Raw genomic sequence first — 19,368 nt, 5'->3', positions numbered from 1 at the left:
CGATTGATCAATTCGCTGAGGGTCGTAAGGATGCCGTCGATGGTCCTGGTTCATTGGGTGCCGGACACGAAGAAGTTCATATTGCCACTCCTAACGCAACGCCGATGTCTCAGGGAATGGGCGCCGACCAAGTGGGCCGCGTCAAACCGACTGGTGAAGCTAAGCCTGTTTGCCGCCTTTAAGTTGTTATTTTAGTTCAAGTTTTTTTTTTCTTCTCTGTTAAAACCTTTTTTATCTAGTTTCGGTTTCTTGCGGGTGATTTCCCTCCTGGGTCTTCTGATCCAGGATGGATATTATTAAACGGTCGGTTTTTGTGGATTTTGAAGGAAAATTACCGAAGTTTGACGATGTTGCGGAGGCGGTGAAAATTCAATATGGTTTGGATGCGGTGAAATCTGTTGTTCCGTCCACGGGCGGCTACATTTTGGTATTTTCGTCTGAAACTTTGATTAATGATGCGATTGACACTGGGTTGGAGGTAGACAGCATTACTTATGCCATTTCGAGCGTCACCAAAAAAACTGTTACGGCAAATTTTTTCGGCCTTCCGGATTATGTTACTGATGAGGCGTTGCTGGCGAAGTTGACGATGATGGGCTGCGAAATCAGAGGTACGATTTCGTGGCGGGAAAAAGCCGGGTTCTATTGTGGTATCCGATCAGTCCGTTTGACGCTCCCGGAAGGTAAATCAGCTTTACCTTACAGTCTTCGAGTTCCGGATGTCTTAAATAGAGAAAATTCTTACCGTGTCACTCATGAATCGCAAGTTAAAGTCTGTAATATGTGTCTGGCATCCGATCATTTATATAAGGATTGCCCTCAATTTATTTGCCGTAAATGTAAAACACAAGGTCATGCTGTGCGTAATTGCCCTACTTGGGAACGCCCTGCAGTGGAGATGAAGGGACAGGAGCGTGGACAACCCCCTGTCATTGTCGCGGGGGGATCGATTGATCAATTCGCTGAGGGTCGTAAGGATGCCGTCGATGGTCCTGGTTCATTGGGTGCCGGACACGAAGAAGTTCATATTGCCACTCCTAACGCAACGCCGATGTCTCAGGGAATGGGCGCCGACCAAGTGGGCCGCGTCAAACCGACTGGTGAAGCTCAAAGGGGTTCCAAGCACCGGATCTCATCTGGTGACACCGATTCAGCTACTAATCCGTCTACAGGTCCTCCGCACAAGATATTTCAGAAGTTGCCATCGGGTAAATGGACCCAAATTAATTTGAATCCAAATGCCGGTGAAAATTCTGACGATTAATGTAGGCGGTTTGCGCGATGTAGAGAAGATGCGAAAGTTGGTTTTGTGGGCGAAGCATTATGATGTGTTGTTGTTGCAAGAGACTCATTGGGAGGCGTGTCATGTAAGTACTTTTCGGACTTTTTTTTCGGGTGCGGTCTACGTGGACTTGAACTTGGACACCAAGTTTTGCGGTGTGGCAATTTGTATTTCGCGGTTACTTGATTTTAAAGAATGTAATTTGATAAGTTCTAACGAGGGCCGGTATATTTTTATTTCCGCTGAAATTGAAGGCGAGAAAGTTGATTTAGGTTCTGTTTATGCCCCAACCGATGCGGTCAATAGATCTATTTTTATGCAAAATTTAATTCCCATTGTTCGTGTGTTAAATCGTCCGCTATTGGGCGGTGATTTTAATGATATTGTTTCTCGAGTTTTTGATCGGCGGTCGCCTGCCAAGATTACGGTGAGTGGAATGACGAATCTTCATCGCTGGGTCTCTTATCTCTCGTTGGTAGACATTTGGCGGTTGCAACATAAAAAACATTCGATTATACGCGATCGGGGGTGGTTTTTGGTAACTTTGTGAGTTCTCGAATTGATTATTTTTTTGCTTTACATTCAGACGTATATAATATTTCAAAGTGTATGCATGTTTTTTGTAGTTTCTCTGACCATAAGGGTGTTTCTCTGATTTTTGAACCTAGTGGTATTCTTAGGGGGCCCGGAACTTGGAGTTTTAATTCTACTTTTTTAGAAGACGCACTTTTTTGCACGGCCATCGAGCGGACAGTTAAAAATAGTTATTCTTGGCCTTGTTATTTAACCGATATCTTTGAGTGGTATGATGCTTTAAAAGTTAAAATACGGGAGTACTGCATTTTTTACGGGCGTCACAAAGCGTTGATGAAGCGGGCTGTATGGGCGGACCTACAAAATAGGCTTCGAGACCTACAAGATTCGCCATTAAAAACAGATACGAATTTAGACGAAATAGCTGCGGTAACGAGTAAATTACGAGATATGGAAGAGAACGATTTGCAGGGTGCATTAGTTCGTTCGAGGTTGGAGTGGAGAGATTTGGGGGAACGCCCCACTCAGTATTTTTTGCGGCTGGAGAAATTTCGTCAGCGTCAACGTCAAATGACTTCTCTGACTCTCCCTTCGGGGGAGATTATTAAAGATCCTGCGTTAATAAGGGAGGAAGTGTTCCGTTTTTATTCGGAGTTGTATACACGAGGCGTTACGTCTCAAGCCGCTACTGACAATTTGAAGAATTTAATCTCAGGGAGGCTTACTGAAGGTGACCGCGATTCCTGCGAAGCCGTCGTGACCTGGAGCGACATTTACACGGAGTTAACTAATTTGGCCGGAGGGAAGGCCCCCGGTAGAGATGGCTTTACCAATGAGTTCCTGCGTTTCTTTATCCCTCTAATTAAAGATGACTTTATGCGCTTGGTTGCCGAATGCGAAGCCCGTGGCCTTTTGCCGAATAGCATGCGAGAAGGGATGGTGGTTTTGTTGCCTAAATCGGGGGATTTGACTCTTCTGAAAAATTGGAGGCCAATTACCCTATTGAATGGCGATAGGAAACTCCTTGCTAAGGTTTTTACTCGCCGTGTTTCGCCGCTTTTACCTTTAATTACGTCACCGTGTCAAACTGGTGGCATTCGTGGGCGTACCATTTCCGATACTCCCCGTTTTCTGTCTGATGTCATGGAGTTTTTAAAAATGGAAAATAGGCCAGGGATTTTTCTTCAACTCGATTTGTTAAAAGCGTTCGATCGGGTGGAATGGCCGTATCTATTTGCAATCTTAGAAGCCTTTGGTTTCGGCGCACGCTTCCGCGCTTGGATTCAGATGTTTTTAGTTGGCGCCAAGACAGCTATTAAGCTTCATGGATATGTTACCGATTCTTTTGTCATTAGCCGCTCGGTTCGTCAAGGGTGTCCGCTCAGTCCTTTGCTGTACGTTCTATCATCTGAACCTTTTTGCGCCTTACTCGAAACGGACAAACGTATATGTCGGATAATGCTCACGGACTTAACACCGTCCCCTGTGGTGTTTCAACATATTGATGACACTTCCATTCTCGTCACTGGGCCTAGGGATGTTACTTACCTTTTGGAGGATATTGAACTTTATTGCCAGTCTTCGGGAGCTGCCATCAATCTTGCAAAAAGTTCTGGTTGTTGGCTCGGCTCCTTGCGATTTCACGCGGACCAGACTGTGGCTGGGCTTGTTATTAGCGCCCGTTCAATAAAGGTATTGGGCGTGACCTTGGGCTATGACCATGACGTCGTTGCCACGATGAACTGGGAGGGCCGGTATGAAAAATTTAAAAATGTCCTACACGTTTGGAAGGGTCGTAGTCTGACCATTTTTGGGAAAGTCATTATCATTAACGTGTTAGGAGCGTCGATATTGTGGCATATTCTGGAGGTTTTTGATTTACCGGACCGCTGGTTCTCTGATTTTAAGCGGCTCATGTTGGATTTTATTTGGAAGGATCGCCCACATTCTATATCGTACGAAACCTTAACTCGCCATAAGAGTCAAGGCGTGTTTGTATTAATCAATCTTCGGATCAAACAGAAGGTACTTCGTCTGAAGGAATGTTTGCAGCTCGCTACCGGGTCCAAGCCTTCGCATGTCGCATGCGTTGCGTCTCGGTTCTTTGACGAATATGGCGGCGGACTTCGCCAGGGTCTCTCAATGCTACGGATTAGAATTGAACGTCGTCTGCTTTGCGCTATCCCGAAACGCCATGGATCAATGTTATTGGCTTGGAAAGAGTTCTTGGCTCTCACGCGATGGACCTTGATTCCTTTGACCAACCCTATTATGGAGCCCCTATTTTATAACTCAAATCTTTTAATCACGAACATTTCTTTGGCTGAGCGGCGTCTTCTTGCTTCTTGTGGCGTGGTCTACCTGAAAGATATTTGCTACGAGGTCATCCTGGGGTTTCTTCCGGATGAAGCCTTTTTGGAATTGACCGCAGATTCCGGAATCGGTCGCCGTCGGTTGTTGCAAATTTTTCAAAGGATCAAAGATTCTCTCCCTCCCGCGGTACATCGAGTGATACATAGTAAAGAGGTCTACGAGCTTGAGACACGGCCAACGTTCGCGCTGGTCGCGGACACAGGGATCTCTGTGGAATTGGACAAAATTACATCTGCGTCAATTTCCAAAACTTTCAATGCCGTAACCCCGATTCCGGAATCGAATGGTGAAGAACGTTGGCGGGCTTACTTCGGGGGCCCTTTACAGAAGTTCCGGGTTCCATCACTTGTCAATTCTACGTTGGGTCCCCGTTTGTCAAGTATGAATCTCCGAGTGTATCATATGGGGTTCATGGTCAAGCAGCGGCTATTTCGCGCCGGCATAACAGACGATGATCAGTGCCCGCTTTGTGGCCTTGAAAAGGAGACAGTTTCGCATTTATTTTTGGAATGTCAAGATACGCACGAATGGCTCGATTGGTTATTTTCTTCAGTGTTGTCGCTGTACACGCTGTTTGGTGAAAAGGACATGTGGACGCGTTATATCGTCTTTGGACTCAAGCCTAAAACTGCGGACTCTAAAGAGCATTGGGAGGTCGCGTCCATATTAACTGCTATTGCCAAAGAAGCCATTTGGAGTAATCGTTGTTTGTACAATTTGGGGCAGATAACCAATAAGCGTACGCTTTTTTCCCGTTTTCGTGCTCTCATAAAAACTGAGGCTCGGTACCGCGTGCAATGGCTACTCCTTCATAAGCCGGGTTGTACGGCCGCAATAAATATTTTTCGTAACATATGAGGGGTCAATAATCTTGGAGATATCCTTATGGTCATTAATATTTAAAGTACTTTATTGAAATGTGTATTTTGTTGTATTTGCAGTAGTTATTATTTTCTATAACTGAGGATTTTTTATCAATGATATTTTGCTTATTTATTTTTCATGTTGTTTCTAACTTCAATTGTGTAATGCTTTTAATAACACTGCTTCCCATATATATAACATTGCTGGATGTACGTAGGTTTAAATTGTTAAATTTGTTTTAAATATTAACACTGTGCAATAATGCATGTAACAAAATAAAAATTTATATAAAAAAAAAAAAAATATCTGACTCTCACTCAGAAGGCCCGGGTTCAAACCCCGGCATCGGAATGTTTCCATTTTACTTCAATCCACTTCCTATTATTTCAACAAAGAAAGCAAGGATTTCATTAGTTATTTAAACTATGCATCGTCCGGTGTCGTCTAGTGGTTAGGATATCTGATCGAATCTCACTCAGAAGGCCCGGGTTCAAACTCCGGCATCGGAATGTTTCCATTTTACTTCAATCCATTTCCTATTACTTCAACAAAGAAAGCAAGGATTTCATTGTTTATTTAAACCTTGCATCGTCCGGTGTCGTCTAGTGGTTAGGATATCTGACTCTCACTCAGAAGGCCCGGGTTCAAACCCCGGCATCGGAATGTTTCCATTTTACTTCAATCCACTTCCTATTATTTCAACAAAGAAAGCAAAGATTTCATTAGTTATTTAAACTATGCATCGTCCGGTGTCGTCTAGTGGTTAGGATATCTGATCGAATCTCACTCAGAAGGCCCGGGTTCAATATCCGGCATCGGAATGTTTCCATTTTACTTCAATCCACTTCCTATTATTTCAACAAAGAAAGCAAGGATTTCATTGTTTATTTAAACCTTGCATCGTTCAGTGTCGTCTAGTGGTTAGGATATCTGACTCTCACTCAGAAGGCCCGGGTTCAAACCCCTGTATCGGAATGTTTCCATTTCAGTTAAATCCACTTCCTATTATTTAAACAAAGAAAGCAAGGATTTCATTGTTTATTTAAACTATGCATCGTCTGGTGTCGTCTAGTGGTTAGGATATCTGACTCTCACTCAGAAGGCCCGGGTTCAAACCCCGGCATCGGAATATTTCCATTTTAATTCAATCCACTTCCTATTATTTCAACAAGGATTTTATTGTTTATATAAACCTTGCATCGTCCGGTGTCGTCTAGTGGTTAGGATATCTGACTCTCACTCAGAAGGCCCGGGTTCAAACCCCTGTATCGGAATGTTTCCATTTCAGTTAAATCCACTTCCTATTATTTCAACAAAGAAAGCAAGGATTTCATTAGTTATTTAAAGAATGCATCATCCGGTGTCGTCTAGTGGTTAGGATATCTGATCGAATCTCACACAGAAGGTCCGGGTTCAAACTCCGGCATCGGAATTTTTCCATTTTAGTTCAATCCACTTCCTATTATTTCAACAAAGAAAGCAAGGATTTCATTAGTTATTTAAACTATGTATCATCCGGTGTCGTCTAGTGGTTAGGATATCTGACTCTCACGCAGAAGGCCCGGGTTCAAACCCCGGCATCGGAATGTTTCCATTTTAGTTCAATCCTTTTCCTATTATTTCAACAAAGAAAGCAAGGATTTCAATAGCTATTTGAACTATGCATCGTCCGGTGTCGTCTAGTGGTTAGGATATCTGATCGAATCTCACTCAGAAGGCCCGGGTTCAAACTCCGGCATCGGAATGTTTCCATTATACTTCAGTCCACTTCCTATTATTTCAACAAAGAAAGCAAGGATTTCATTGTTTATTTACACTATGCATCGTCCGGTGTCGTCTAGTGGTTAGGATATCTGACTCTCACTCAGAAGGCCCGGGTTCAAACCCCTGTATCGGAATGTTTCCATTTCAGTTCAATCCACTTCCTGTTAGTTCAACAAAGTATGCAAGGATTTCATTAGTTATTTAAACCTTGCATCGTCCGGTGTCGTCTAGTGGTTTGGATATCTGACTCTCACTCAGAAGGCCCGGGTTCAAACCCCGGCATCGGAATGTTTCCATTTCAGTTCAATCCACTTCCTGTTAGTTCAACAAAGTATGCAAGGATTTCATTAGTTATTTAAACCTTGCATCGTCCGGTGTCGTCTAGTGGTTTGGATATCTGACTCTCACTCAGAAGGCCCGGGTTCAAACCCCGGCATCGGAATGTTTCCATTTCAGTTCAATCCACTTCCTATTATTTCAACAAAGAAAGCAAGGATTTCATTAGTTATTTAAACTAAGCATCGTCCGGTGTCGTCTAGTGGTTAGGATATCTGACTCTCACTCAGAAGGCCCGGGTTCAAACCCCGGCATCGGAATGTTACCATTTCAGTTCAATCCACTTCCTATTATTTCAACAAAGAATGCAAGGATTTCATTGATTATTTACAATATATTTCGGCCGGTGTCGTCTAGTGGTTAGGATATCTGACTCTCGTTCAGAAGGCCCGGGTTCAAACCCAGGCATCGGAATGTTTCCATTTTAATTCAATCCACTTCCTATTATTTCAACAAGGATTTTATTGTTTATAGAACCCTTGCATCGTCCGGTGTCGTCTAGTGGTTAGGATATCTGACTCTCACTCAGAAGGCCCGGGTTCAAACCCCGGCATCGGAATGTATCCATTTTAATTCAATCCACTTCCTATTATTTAATCAAGGATTTTATTGTATATATAAACCTTGCATCGTCCGGTGTCGTCTAGTGGTTAGGATATCTGACTCTCACTCAGAAGGCCCGGGTTCAAACCCCGGCATCGGAATGTTTCCATTTTAGTTCAATCCACTTCCTATTATTTCAACAAAGAAAGCAAGGATTTCAATAGCTATTTGAACTATGCATCGTCCGGTGTCGTCTAGTGGTTAGGATATCTGATCGAATCTCACTCAGAAGGCCCGGGTTCAAACTCCGGCATCGGAATGTTTCCATTTTACTTCAATCCACTTCCTATTATTTCAACAAAGAAAGCAAGGATTTCATTGTTTATTTTCACTATGCATCGTCCGGTGTCGTCTAGTGGTTAGGATATCTGTATCTCACTCAGAAGGCCCGGGTTCAAACCCCTGTATCGGAATGTTTCCATTTCAGTTCAATCCACTTCCTGTTAGTTCAACAAAGTATGCAAGGATTTCATTGTTTATTTAAGCCTTGCATCGTCCGGTGTCGTCTAGTGGTTAGGATATCTGACTCTCACTCAGAAGGCCCGGGTTCAAACCCCGGCATCGGAATGTTACCATTTTAGTTCAATCCACTTCCTATTATTTCAACAAAGAAAGCAAGGATTTCATTAGTTATTTAAACCAAGCATCGTCCGGTGTCGTCTAGTGGTTTGGATATCTGACTCTCACTCAGAAGGCCCGGGTTCAAACCCCGGCATCGGAATAATTCCATTTCAGTTCAATCCACTTCCTATTATTTCAACAAAGAATGCAAGGATTTCATTGATTATTTAAACCTTGCATCGTCCGGTGTCGTCTAGTGGTTAGGATATCTGACTCTCACTCAGAAGGCCCGGGTTTAAACCCCGGCATCGGAGTTCTACCATTTATATTCAATCTTCCTATTATTTCAACAAAGAAAGCAAGGATTTCATTGGTTATTTACACTATGTTTCGGCCGGTGTCGTCTAGTGGTTAGGATATCTGACTCTCGTTCAGAAGGCCCGGGTTCAAAACCAGGCATCGGAATGTTTCCATTTTAATTCAATCCATTTCCTATTATTTCAACAAGGATTTTATTGTTTATATAAAACTTGCATCGTCCGGTGTCGTCTAGTGGTTAGGATATCTGACTCTCACTCAGAAGGCCCGGGTTCAAACCCCGGCATCGGAATGTTTCCATTTTAATTCAATCCACTTCCTATTATTTCAACAAGGATTTTATTGTTTATAGAACTCTTGCATCGTCCGTTGTCGTCTAGTGGTTAGGATATCTGACTCTCACTCAGAAGGCCCGGGTTCAAACCCCGGCATCGGAATGTTTCCATTTTAATTCAATCCACTTCCTATTATTTCAACAAGGATTTTATTGTTTATAGAACCCTTGCATCGTCCGGTGTCGTCTAGTGGTTAGGATATCTGACTCTCACTCAGAAGGCCCGGGTTCAAATCCCGGCATCGGAATGTTTCCATTTTAATTCAATCCACTTCCTATTATTTAATCAAGGATTTTATTGTATATATAAACCTTGCATCGTCCGGTGTCGTCTAGTGGTTAGGATATCTGACTCTCACTCAGAAGGCCCGGGTTCAAACCCCGGCATCGGAATGTTTCCATTTTAATTCAATCCACTTCCTATTATTTAATCAAGGATTTTATTGTATATATAAACCTTGCGTCGTCCGGTGTCGTCTAGTGGTTAGGATATCTAACTCTCACTCAGAAGGCCCGGGTTCAAACCCCGGCATCGGAATGTTTCCATTTTAATTCAATCCACTTCCTATTATTTCAACAAAGAAAGCAAGGATTTCATTGGTTATTTAAACTATGCATCGTCCGGTGTCGTCTAGTGGTTAGGATATCTGACTTTCACTCAGAAGGCCCGGGTTCAAACCCCGGCATCGGAATGTTTCCATTTCATTTCAATCCACTTCCTATTATTTCAACAAAGAAAGCAAGGATTTCATTGGTTATTTAAACTACGCATCGTCCGGTGTCGTCTAGTGGTTAGGATATCTGACTCTCACTTGGAAGGCCCGGGTTCAAACCCCAGCATCGGAATGTTTCCATTTTAATTCAATCCACTTCCTATTATTTCAACAAGGATTTTATTGTTTATATAAACCTTGCATAGTCCGGTGTTGTCTAGTGGTTAGGATATCTGACTTTCACTCAGAAGGCCCGGGTTCAAACCCCGGCATCGGAATCTTACCACTTTAATTCAATCCACTTCCTATTATTTCAACAAAGAAAGCAAGGATTTCATTGGTTATTTAAACCTTGCATCATCCGGTGTCGTCTAGTGGTTAGGATATCTGACTCTCACTCAGAAGGCCCGGGTTCAAACCCCGGCATCGGAATATTTCCATTTTAATTCAATCCACTTCCTATAATTTCAACAAGGATTTTATTGTTTATATAAACCTTGCATCGTTCGGTGTCGTCTAGTGGTTAGGATATCTGACTCTCACTCGGAAGGCCCGGGTTCAAACCCCGGCATCGGAATGTTTCCATTTTACTTCAATCCACTTCCTATTATTTCAACAAAGAAAGCAAGGATTTCATTAGTTATTTAAAGAATGCATCGTCCGGTGTCGTCTAGTGGTTAGGATATCTGATCGAATCTCACACAGAAGGTCCGGGTTCAAACTCCGGCATCGCAATTTTTCCATTTTAGTTCAATCCACTTCCTATTATTTCAACAAAGAAAGCAAGGATTTCATTAGTTATTTAAACTATGTATCATCCGGTGTCGTCTAGTGGTTAGGATATCTGACTCTCACTCAGAAGGCCCGGGTTCAAACCCCGGCATCGGAATGTTTCCATTTCAGTTCAATCCACTTCATATTATTTCAACAAAGAATGCAAGGATTTCATTGTTTATTTAAACTTTGCATCGTCCGGTGTCGTCTAGTGGTTTGGATATCTGACTCTCACGCAGAAGGCCCGGGTTCAAATCCCGGCATCGGAATGTTTCCATTTTAGTTCAATCCACTTCCTATTATTTCAACAAAGAAAGCAAGGATTTCAATAGTTATTTGAACTATGCATCGTCCGGTGTCGTCTAGTGGTTAGGATATCTGATCGAATCTCACTCAGAAGGCCCGGGTTCAAACTCCGGCATCGGAATGTTTCCATTTTACTTCAATCCACTTCCTATTATTTCAACAAAGAAAGCAAGGATTTCATTGTTTATTTACACTATGCATCGTCCGGTGTCGTCTAGTGGTTAGGATATCTGACTCTCACTCAGAAGGCCCGGGTTCAAACCCCTGTATCGGAATGTTTCCATTTCAGTTCAATCCACTTCCTGTTAGTTCAACAAAGTATGCAAGGATTTCATTGTTTATTTAAACCTTGCATCGTCCGGTGTCGTCTAGTGGTCAGGATATCTGACTCTCACTCAGAAGGCCCGGGTTCAAACCCCGGCATCGGAATATTACCATTTTAGTTCAATCCACTTCCTATTATTTCAACAAAGAAAGCAAGTATTTCATTAGTTATTTAAACTAAGCATCATTAAAAAACATTTGTCCTTGGGCTAATTATTATTTGTTTATTTTTCGAAATCTTATAACTGAAATGCATGTTACCTACAATTCGTTAAAGGCTATGGCCTGCTAGTACAACTTGTTTCCCCCCGACCTCCAAACTCAGTGAAAAATAGGTCTTTTTCAACCGAACCAAAATTATTTTTACACTTTCGACTATGCCCTACAACTTTTCTATTGAAACATTTTGCGTGACACCTACCGGTGTAAAAATAAATTTTTTAAAACGGCACAAAATCCTTCGATTTTTCTTAAATTTAGTAACCAAAGCCTTGCATACCTAACAAATAAACCCTGAAAATTTCAGAACCCTAGCATAAATAAATTTTGAGAAACATGGCCTGATCGAGCAAATTGAGACACCCTGTATACCGTAATCAAATGACCATTTTAAAATACCAAATTGAAAAGTATCTAGGTGCAATAAAAATATACTGCCAATATATAAACAATTATACTGGCGCAATCGTGTCTTGTGCAAAATGACGACCTCCACATTTTGAAACGAAACCAAGTTTATAGTAATATAATATTAATCATCGATATCATATCCAGCCCACATTTTTCCAAAGCATTATCTAACTTTATCCATCAATACCATCTCCAACCCACACCTTGCAGTAGTATTACCTAAATTTATCCATCAATACCATCTCCAGACCACATTTTTCAACAGTATAACTGATCTTTATCCATCGATATAGTCTCAAGCCCACTTTATCAAATAGTATTACCTAACTTTATCCATCGATAACATCTCCAACCCACTTTATCAAATAGTAATACCTAACTTTATCCATCGATACCATCTCCAGCCCACATTTGCAACAGTATTAGCCACCCTTATCCATCGATCCCATCTCCAGCTCACATTTTGCAACAGTATTAGCCAAACTGATCCATCGATACCATCTCCAGCCCACATTTTGAAATAAAATTAGCCAACCTTATCCATCGATACCATCTCCAGCCCACATTTTGCAACAGTATTAGCCAAACTGATCCATCGATACCATCTCCAGCCCACATTTTGAAATAAAATTAGCCAACCTTATCCATCGATACCATCTCCAGCCCACATTTTGAAATAGAATTAGCCAACCTGATCCATCGATACTAACTCCATTGAAAACCACCTACAAAATAATTTTAAGAAAACTTGGAAACACTAGCATCTTTTAATGAACATCAACCTCCGTAATGAACGGAGCCATAAAGCAGTTCAGACAGAGAAGCAACGCATAGTGCCTTATTTAGTTAAAATCTAGCGACAGAGAGCGGATTGAAAAAAGTTTCGGGTTTCCGAGAATAACTTCATTGTGGAATGAAACATTCATCTATACGGGGTGTTTTAATTTGATCGCCCCAGGTATTTTGCTCTTAAACTATATTACCTAGAAATGTGAAAGTTTCAGGAGGGACACTATCGGAGAAAGTCGTTGGTAGTTGTAAATTTCAGATCAAATCGTGACTTTTTTCATGGTTTTGGAATTTTTATCTTCGTTTTGGTGTTTTTAAAATAAAATACTCTATGTTGCACCGCCTCTCCGCAACTTAACGAAAAAAATGGTAAATCACGTGTACCTCCATAAAAATGCATAACTTTACCACCTTTACCACCATAGCTGCACGGCCCGAGTTGGACTCGGGCTCATCTCAAAATTTTTACATAAACGTGGAAGTGATCGTCTCTGGCTCAATTTACGGAGAAATATTGCACAGGCTCAACTCAGACTCAGGTCAAACGACAGGGTTTGAAACGGCTCGTCTCGGACTTGTGTTAGACTTTATTTTTAATGTGGACTCACCTCGGTCTCACTTGTTTTTAATTTTTTTCCTCGTCTCGAGCCAATTTTTCTTAAGTTAAATAATTTGGGCTCGTCTTAAATAAATAATTCGTTTAGGACTACTCTCAGACCAGGGGGGCACACTTGTTTTGAGTCGTCAACTCAACCCAAATTTTATGGCAAAGTACAAAAATATATAATTACTCGGTATAAAATAAATAATAGTTGTTTTATGAATAAAGGGGATTTTGTGTACCTATACATAAGCATTAATGCTTTTTAACTTGCATCCTCCAATAAAATGGACAGATTACCAGAATTATCTTCCGAAATATTATGTTTTACATAAACAATAAGCAGCGTTCAGACTATGTGAAAATATTACGTTAGCATCGGTCGTGTCGTTTCGGTTATGTTGGTCGCGTCGGTTCGTTCATTTCAGAAAGGAACCAACCTTTCATGGAGATTAACATAAAAGGTGATTGTTCATCCAATCAGAGCTCAGTACTAACGGCGGAAAAATTTAAATAATATTTTATCCACCTCTGATTGGTTATAGTATTTCGATAGTCCGCGCTGATGAGGCATAAGGCTAATTGTCTGCTATGAACCGAGACGTCATCTAGACAGTCCGCAACGAAATGAAAAAATGTAAACGACACGCGCGAAAATTTAAAGTCTCTGTTGAGAAGTCTGAACGGTGTAAGAAATCGAAAGAACCGACACGATCGACGCAAACGTAAATTTTCACATAGGCTGAACGCTGCTTTAGTTGTTTAACCCCGAATACCTCATTGTTCAAGTGTTTATGGAAAGGGGAAACCTAAGAGTTAACTTGCAAACTCTAATCGGAAGGAGTGTTTCCGTGTTAATAATAATAATAATAATAGTCAGTTAGGCTAATGCCCAAGGCATATAGAGACTTACTCGCCTTTAATTCAGGTGGTCCTATAATGCTACCTATAAGACGGTAGAATATTCCAAACCTTATCGATATTTTAAAAGCAATATTTATTCTTTCACTCGGATTTCGATATTTATTTGTTATTCTTTGGTTTATTTAAAAACAATTACGATTAAAAATAATATAAGTTCAAAATTTACAAATACTGTTAAATTATGATTATTGAGATGATGTGTTATGGTTGTTTGTGTCGAAACCAGGTGCATATTAAATATACTGCCAGCAAGAAACTTCCAAATGATACACTGTTGCCACATTTTGTGCGAAAAAACTTTTATTTTTGACAACAAATTTCATCAAATACGAAAAAATATTACATTTTTAAACGAATTTTCTTAAATTGAAAAAAAAATGAAAAAATATAAATAATTATGAAATTAGAAAACAACTTTTCCTAAATTAAAAAATATTAAATAAGATAAATATTTATGAAATTTGAAAACTAACTTTCTTAAATTTAAAAACTTATTTTAGTTAATAAGAAAAATATTTAATTTGAAAACTTATTTTAGAAATTAAGAAAAAATATTAAATTTGAAAACGAATTATTAAATCTGAAAACGAATTTTCTTAAGTATGAATTTCTGATATAAAAATCAAACTGGCTTTTTTTTGGAAGCAGAGACCGCGGGAACAAGCTCCATTGTACCTTTGATCGAAAAATCGTTACAAATTGTACAAATTTACAAATAACTTCGTCCTTCCCCGATTGTGTTCATCGTGAATATTTGACATTTCTAGATAATATAGTTTTTGAGCAAAATGCCTGGGGTGAACAAATTAAACACCCTGTATAGTTTATTCAATCTTTATAGCTTACTTAGTTTATTGAGTTTATTGTAAAATAAAACAGAATTTAACAAAAGTAATGAAAATTAAAACAAGAATATAATAGAATTAATGAAAATTGAAACAAGAATTTAATAGAATTAATGAAAATTAAATGAAGATTTTAATAGAGTTAATGAAAATTAAATGAAGATTTTAATAGAATTAATGAAAATTAAATGAAGTTTTAATAGAATTAATGAAAATTAAATGAAGATTTTAATAGAATTAATGAAAATTAAATCAAGATTTTAATAGAATTAATGAAAATTAAATGAAGATTTTAATAGAATTAATGAAAATTAAATGAAGATTTTAATAGAACTAATGAAAATTAAATCAAGAATTATTGACAATTAATTTAAAGAAAGGAAAGGAGGTTGAAGATATTGTATTTTGTCACGGAGCACAAAATTAGGTAACCGCGAGGTGCTTGCCTTGTGGGGGCACCATAGGAAACTTGGGAGAAACTTGCTTCAAATTATTCGAAGTCGCTGAGATGTACGGTGGCTTAAAAGACTTAGTTGGCCAAACCCACATCTGGAAACGCGGAAAAATACGGAATTGTCGCCGTGAAGAAATCAGTGGTCAAATGTACCTACGAAGGCTTACATACTTGGCATATTTCCTTTCATTGGATTAAATCGATTTTAGGTTACAAAGGTTCTTTCAATTTTTTGTTATATGTATCTCTGGTATTGAAAAACTCAAACCGTAATGATGAATTCGTTATTCTTTGGTGGGAGTTAGAAAATAAGCATACGGTCTACAGGTTAAGTTTATAACGCTAAAACATTAATTAATTGAAAAGCATATTTAAAAATATATATGATTATTACAGGAAGGAAACCATTTTTACCGGCGGTTGGTTACGATAAGAACATTGTTCAAAACTTAACATTTACTGTTTCTGAGAATTCTTATCAGCGGATAAACTAACGGCTCGTAAGTATAGTTTAAGTTTTCCTTTTGCGTCGTAAAAATGTCGACATCGGACGTAACGCCGCCCGAAAACTGCTTTCAAGTTAAAATCCGACAATGGCAATTTAAAGCCATGGTCACCATGAAGAACGCCTTTTACGTTGGTCCAAACGGTGACCCGTTGCCACTGGCCGTCCCGAGCCCCGCTTTCACTTCGACTCCCAAAGGTAGCGGAATATTTTGGGTTCTAACCATCAGAACCATCGACGAGAATCACGTTGTGTTTCTGAGCCTGGACATGATGCCAGGAGACTACAAATGCGTTTTGGCGACGTACGCCTTGGACATCATCAACAAAGAAGGTCAAAGCGGCGAGAACATCACGAACTTAGATCCGGTCGCCTTTGAATTGCAAAAACCACTCAATATCATGTCTTACAATTTGAGATATTTGAACGCCGACCTGCAGAAAGAATGGCTACCGGAAGGAGAATTCACCATCCTTTGCCAGATAACGGCTTACGTCCCGAATAAATCGAGCCTGATTGAAGATTGTTATCGAGGAATGAATAACGAATTAGCGTTGGACATCCTAAAAACTTTGTACAGAGAGGAACTTCACCACGACGTTGTCTTAAAAACCGGAGACAAGAAGTATAAGTGTCACAAGAACATCCTGTCTGCCAAGTCGAACTACTTCAAGGCAATTTTCACCCACGACATGAAAGAGAACCAGAACCAAGAAGTGGATTTGAGCGAAACCATGAACGAAGTTGAATTACGGGACTTCTTGAATTTTGTCTACCTGGGAACTGTTGACAACTTAGACGAGACTTGCGTAAAACTGTACGAAGTGTCAGAGATGTACGATGGTTTCAAGCCGTTGCAGGAGTTGTGTCAAGCCAAAATGTTGGAGAAAATATGCCCCGAGAACGCGGTGATGATGTTGAGCTTTGCGGAAAAGTTCAACATCGCTGCTTTGAAAAAGTCGGCGGCCCTATGCATTGCCAAAAATGTTTAAAAAGTAGTTTTGGGGAAAGGCCGAAAAGTCGTGCATAGCTCACCCGTGTCAGAGGTGCAGTTTGTAAAAAATGTCCTTTACAAGTTTCAAGAGACATTCTACAGCATAATTTCCCTCATTACCAAATACCTCTTTTTATGACCTTTAACACTCTCTAATACTGCATTTTTAATATTTTAAACTTCAAACAATATCGAAGTATGAAAATTTGTGCATTTCAACCGTGTCCAAAACAACAGTGGCGGCGCCAGGAGTTTCTGGTCAAGTACGTGGGACCCAGTTTCTATTTTTGGGACCCCCTAGAAGAATTTTTGGGGACCGGTTTACTTCCTAACGCTTTCAATTTTCAATGTCTTCGTCTGCAATAATATTAGTTTACACAAATTTAACATGGGTTATCTAAAATGTTTGGGCGACCTTGGTAGAATTAAAATTAACCCCCAAACGTTTTCGTAAATTTGGACTTTTGGGCCCTGCCCCAGCCACTTAATTGACTTCTAAAATCACCCTAACGTGAACATTATCCAAAACAAACGGGGAAGACTGCGTTTACAATTTTGTAAGCTTGTTTTAAAGAATAAATTATTATTTTCTATTGGAAACAATATTGATTGTTATAATTTTCTAGTTTAACTTTTATCACTACAGAACGATAGATTCAAACTGCTAACAATACATCTTCATAGAAAATCACTCCTCGGAATTCAGCCCTCCCACCACACGTCCTCAAAACTGCGAAAACTAAAGTTTCAGAGCGTCAAAGAACAAGTTGTAGTTCGTTAACTTACAAGACAACCGCCTCCTTACCAAAAGATTTCTAGCGACGTTTTGTTAAGTCTTATAAAAGTCTATAGAAAATATCAGATTTTATATCTCTAATAGAATAATCTAAATAATCTAAATTTCTAGGTATTTTCAGTGGTTACAGAAAAATAACCCAACTTTCTAACGCTTCTTTGGAAATTTGGGTCTTTGTTCTATAGCGATCCAACTACATTTTTATAAAAAGGCCTTGAATTTCTGAGATTTTTCAATAGCTATATAAAAATAACTAATTTTCTCTATAGAAATTTTGATTTTATATCTTTAAGATTCTGATTACATTAATATAGAATTTCTATAGAAAATACATCGAAAATTCTTGGTTTTTTATAGATATAAGAAAAATACAAAATTTCTATAGAATCAAAAGAAATTTGGGTCTTTATAATTTTTATAGATAGTTTTGTTTACCTTCTAAGGCTTCTATAATCACAATTTTAAAATACTTCATTTAAATAAGAAATTCCAAAATAACAGAATACGAAAAGTAAACCCTGATTTATAGAAGTTTGTTTCCTATAACGTTGGCCATCCAAATTTCTTGATAAATCCGAAGAAAAACGCGTCTTTTAAAAGACAGACAAACAACGGCAATGGATAAGACGGGCGATCGGGGACATACTGATAAAATAAGTTTTCCGAGCTATTAAAGAAGTATGCTAGAGGAGGAACAGTCATGCGAACCCGGACAAACGAGCGGAAAATAGAAAGTACATATTTTTGCCCGTCCTCGTAAACAACCTGACAGCCACCACGAACCCCTCGAATCGAGTCAAGTCGATACTTCGCCATAAGTCCCGTCGATATCAAGTTGATCCCGTAACCAGGGGATCAATTTCCGAATTTTTCCCTTCTGACGGCAGCGGGTGATAGTGCGTCTAACCAATGAAATTTGTACACAAGAAAATGCATGACTTTTGACGGGTTGCGTTCTCCTTGTGGGGGGTGCTGTGTTTGTTAATTGCTCTTAGCTGATACTGACTAGCAATGCGATGTATTTTCTTAATGGCAGTTATTGATCAGTGACCGCTTAGCCAAAAGATAGCCTCAAACTAACACGGCAATTTTTTTGCTAAGGAAAAGGTAATTCCGAAAGGTGTAGTTTTCAAATTTTCAGGGTATACTTATAAAGTAGGGAATAATCTTATTACTTAATTTCAAAATAATTTAATAATATTTTCATGTTTCTTAAAAATGTATGTTGATAGTCAATGAGAAATTTCTAGGGCATACCTGAAAACGTAAAATAAAGTTGGTTTGGTTAAAAAAGAGCGATTTTTTATGTTAAACAATGTTGGAAATTTACTCCGGGTTTGCCTAATTTGTAGAAAAACCACTGTAGAATTAGTGATATGATGCTTAATTATCTATGCTATGTAGGTATTATGGTCGATGTATTTTAATTATGTGGTTGCCACTTCCCCCTTTATATTGCATTTATAAGTAACATTAATGCAAAATGATTGTAGCATTTAAGAAGGTGGGGTGGCGTAGTGGTTAGCACTTTCGCCTCGCTGCAAGATAATCCAGGTTCGATCCCAGCTTGCGGCACTGGGTAGAAACTTGGAACAACTCCTTCTGCATTGAGTTTGCAAGTTCTCTCCCCGCTGCTCTTCGGTTTCCCCTCCCATAAAAATTTGTTGAGATTAACGGTAAAAGTTAGTGCAGGGAGCTGTTGGCTCGCGTGTCATGAAGGGCTTGCCACCAACCTCCTACGCAT

The 19,368-nt window shown here is 39.5% G+C and overlaps 1 protein-coding gene and 25 non-coding genes across 26 annotated transcripts; all 26 read left to right on the top strand.

The window, feature by feature from the left end:
* Positions 1 to 5,644: 5,644 nt before the first annotated feature.
* TRNAE-CUC (transfer RNA glutamic acid (anticodon CUC)) lies at positions 5,645 to 5,716 on the top strand. Its single transcript has one exon. It is a non-coding gene; the product is annotated as a tRNA-Glu (tRNA).
* Positions 5,717 to 6,110: 394 nt separating this feature from the next.
* TRNAE-CUC (transfer RNA glutamic acid (anticodon CUC)) lies at positions 6,111 to 6,182 on the top strand. Its single transcript has one exon. It is a non-coding gene; the product is annotated as a tRNA-Glu (tRNA).
* Positions 6,183 to 6,255: 73 nt separating this feature from the next.
* TRNAE-CUC (transfer RNA glutamic acid (anticodon CUC)) lies at positions 6,256 to 6,327 on the top strand. The gene has a single exon. It is a non-coding gene; the product is annotated as a tRNA-Glu (tRNA).
* Positions 6,328 to 6,567: 240 nt separating this feature from the next.
* Positions 6,568 to 6,639, top strand: TRNAE-CUC (transfer RNA glutamic acid (anticodon CUC)). The gene has a single exon. It is a non-coding gene; the product is annotated as a tRNA-Glu (tRNA).
* A 240-nt stretch (positions 6,640 to 6,879) lies between these two features.
* TRNAE-CUC (transfer RNA glutamic acid (anticodon CUC)) lies at positions 6,880 to 6,951 on the top strand. The gene has a single exon. It is a non-coding gene; the product is annotated as a tRNA-Glu (tRNA).
* An 82-nt stretch (positions 6,952 to 7,033) lies between these two features.
* On the top strand, positions 7,034 to 7,105 carry TRNAE-CUC (transfer RNA glutamic acid (anticodon CUC)). Its single transcript has one exon. It is a non-coding gene; the product is annotated as a tRNA-Glu (tRNA).
* An 82-nt stretch (positions 7,106 to 7,187) lies between these two features.
* TRNAE-CUC (transfer RNA glutamic acid (anticodon CUC)) lies at positions 7,188 to 7,259 on the top strand. Its single transcript has one exon. It is a non-coding gene; the product is annotated as a tRNA-Glu (tRNA).
* An 82-nt stretch (positions 7,260 to 7,341) lies between these two features.
* On the top strand, positions 7,342 to 7,413 carry TRNAE-CUC (transfer RNA glutamic acid (anticodon CUC)). Its single transcript has one exon. It is a non-coding gene; the product is annotated as a tRNA-Glu (tRNA).
* Positions 7,414 to 7,640: 227 nt separating this feature from the next.
* Positions 7,641 to 7,712, top strand: TRNAE-CUC (transfer RNA glutamic acid (anticodon CUC)). Its single transcript has one exon. It is a non-coding gene; the product is annotated as a tRNA-Glu (tRNA).
* Positions 7,713 to 7,785: 73 nt separating this feature from the next.
* On the top strand, positions 7,786 to 7,857 carry TRNAE-CUC (transfer RNA glutamic acid (anticodon CUC)). Its single transcript has one exon. It is a non-coding gene; the product is annotated as a tRNA-Glu (tRNA).
* A 394-nt stretch (positions 7,858 to 8,251) lies between these two features.
* TRNAE-CUC (transfer RNA glutamic acid (anticodon CUC)) lies at positions 8,252 to 8,323 on the top strand. Its single transcript has one exon. It is a non-coding gene; the product is annotated as a tRNA-Glu (tRNA).
* Positions 8,324 to 8,405: 82 nt separating this feature from the next.
* TRNAE-CUC (transfer RNA glutamic acid (anticodon CUC)) lies at positions 8,406 to 8,477 on the top strand. The gene has a single exon. It is a non-coding gene; the product is annotated as a tRNA-Glu (tRNA).
* Positions 8,478 to 8,559: 82 nt separating this feature from the next.
* Positions 8,560 to 8,631, top strand: TRNAE-CUC (transfer RNA glutamic acid (anticodon CUC)). The gene has a single exon. It is a non-coding gene; the product is annotated as a tRNA-Glu (tRNA).
* A 224-nt stretch (positions 8,632 to 8,855) lies between these two features.
* TRNAE-CUC (transfer RNA glutamic acid (anticodon CUC)) lies at positions 8,856 to 8,927 on the top strand. Its single transcript has one exon. It is a non-coding gene; the product is annotated as a tRNA-Glu (tRNA).
* Positions 8,928 to 9,000: 73 nt separating this feature from the next.
* TRNAE-CUC (transfer RNA glutamic acid (anticodon CUC)) lies at positions 9,001 to 9,072 on the top strand. The gene has a single exon. It is a non-coding gene; the product is annotated as a tRNA-Glu (tRNA).
* Positions 9,073 to 9,145: 73 nt separating this feature from the next.
* Positions 9,146 to 9,217, top strand: TRNAE-CUC (transfer RNA glutamic acid (anticodon CUC)). Its single transcript has one exon. It is a non-coding gene; the product is annotated as a tRNA-Glu (tRNA).
* A 73-nt stretch (positions 9,218 to 9,290) lies between these two features.
* On the top strand, positions 9,291 to 9,362 carry TRNAE-CUC (transfer RNA glutamic acid (anticodon CUC)). Its single transcript has one exon. It is a non-coding gene; the product is annotated as a tRNA-Glu (tRNA).
* A 73-nt stretch (positions 9,363 to 9,435) lies between these two features.
* TRNAE-CUC (transfer RNA glutamic acid (anticodon CUC)) lies at positions 9,436 to 9,507 on the top strand. Its single transcript has one exon. It is a non-coding gene; the product is annotated as a tRNA-Glu (tRNA).
* Positions 9,508 to 9,589: 82 nt separating this feature from the next.
* TRNAE-UUC (transfer RNA glutamic acid (anticodon UUC)) lies at positions 9,590 to 9,661 on the top strand. Its single transcript has one exon. It is a non-coding gene; the product is annotated as a tRNA-Glu (tRNA).
* A 227-nt stretch (positions 9,662 to 9,888) lies between these two features.
* TRNAE-UUC (transfer RNA glutamic acid (anticodon UUC)) lies at positions 9,889 to 9,960 on the top strand. Its single transcript has one exon. It is a non-coding gene; the product is annotated as a tRNA-Glu (tRNA).
* Positions 9,961 to 10,042: 82 nt separating this feature from the next.
* Positions 10,043 to 10,114, top strand: TRNAE-CUC (transfer RNA glutamic acid (anticodon CUC)). Its single transcript has one exon. It is a non-coding gene; the product is annotated as a tRNA-Glu (tRNA).
* Positions 10,115 to 10,187: 73 nt separating this feature from the next.
* On the top strand, positions 10,188 to 10,259 carry TRNAE-CUC (transfer RNA glutamic acid (anticodon CUC)). The gene has a single exon. It is a non-coding gene; the product is annotated as a tRNA-Glu (tRNA).
* Positions 10,260 to 10,499: 240 nt separating this feature from the next.
* TRNAE-CUC (transfer RNA glutamic acid (anticodon CUC)) lies at positions 10,500 to 10,571 on the top strand. Its single transcript has one exon. It is a non-coding gene; the product is annotated as a tRNA-Glu (tRNA).
* Positions 10,572 to 10,965: 394 nt separating this feature from the next.
* On the top strand, positions 10,966 to 11,037 carry TRNAE-CUC (transfer RNA glutamic acid (anticodon CUC)). Its single transcript has one exon. It is a non-coding gene; the product is annotated as a tRNA-Glu (tRNA).
* Positions 11,038 to 11,119: 82 nt separating this feature from the next.
* TRNAE-CUC (transfer RNA glutamic acid (anticodon CUC)) lies at positions 11,120 to 11,191 on the top strand. The gene has a single exon. It is a non-coding gene; the product is annotated as a tRNA-Glu (tRNA).
* A 4,675-nt stretch (positions 11,192 to 15,866) lies between these two features.
* Positions 15,867 to 16,826, top strand: LOC149962545 (speckle-type POZ protein-like B). Its single transcript, XM_090164451.1, has one exon. The coding sequence runs from the start codon at positions 15,867 to 15,869 to the stop codon at positions 16,824 to 16,826; it is 960 nt and encodes a 319-aa protein (XP_090020577.1).
* The last annotated feature ends 2,542 nt before the right edge of the window (positions 16,827 to 19,368 follow it).

The sequence above is a fragment of the Leiobunum rupestre genome, chromosome 1 (assembly GCF_980474605.1).
Source record: "Leiobunum rupestre chromosome 1, qqLeiRupe1.1.hap1, whole genome shotgun sequence".
In the NCBI taxonomy this organism is placed as follows: domain Eukaryota; kingdom Metazoa; phylum Arthropoda; class Arachnida; order Opiliones; family Sclerosomatidae; genus Leiobunum; species Leiobunum rupestre.
Note: the sequence above shows the minus strand (reverse complement) of the source record. Positions and strands in the feature narration are given on the sequence as shown.

Coding starts and splice junctions, on each gene's coding strand:
- LOC149962545 (XM_090164451.1), top strand. CDS start 15,867: ATGTCGACATCGGACGTAACGCCGCCCGAAAACTGCTTTCAAGTTAAA.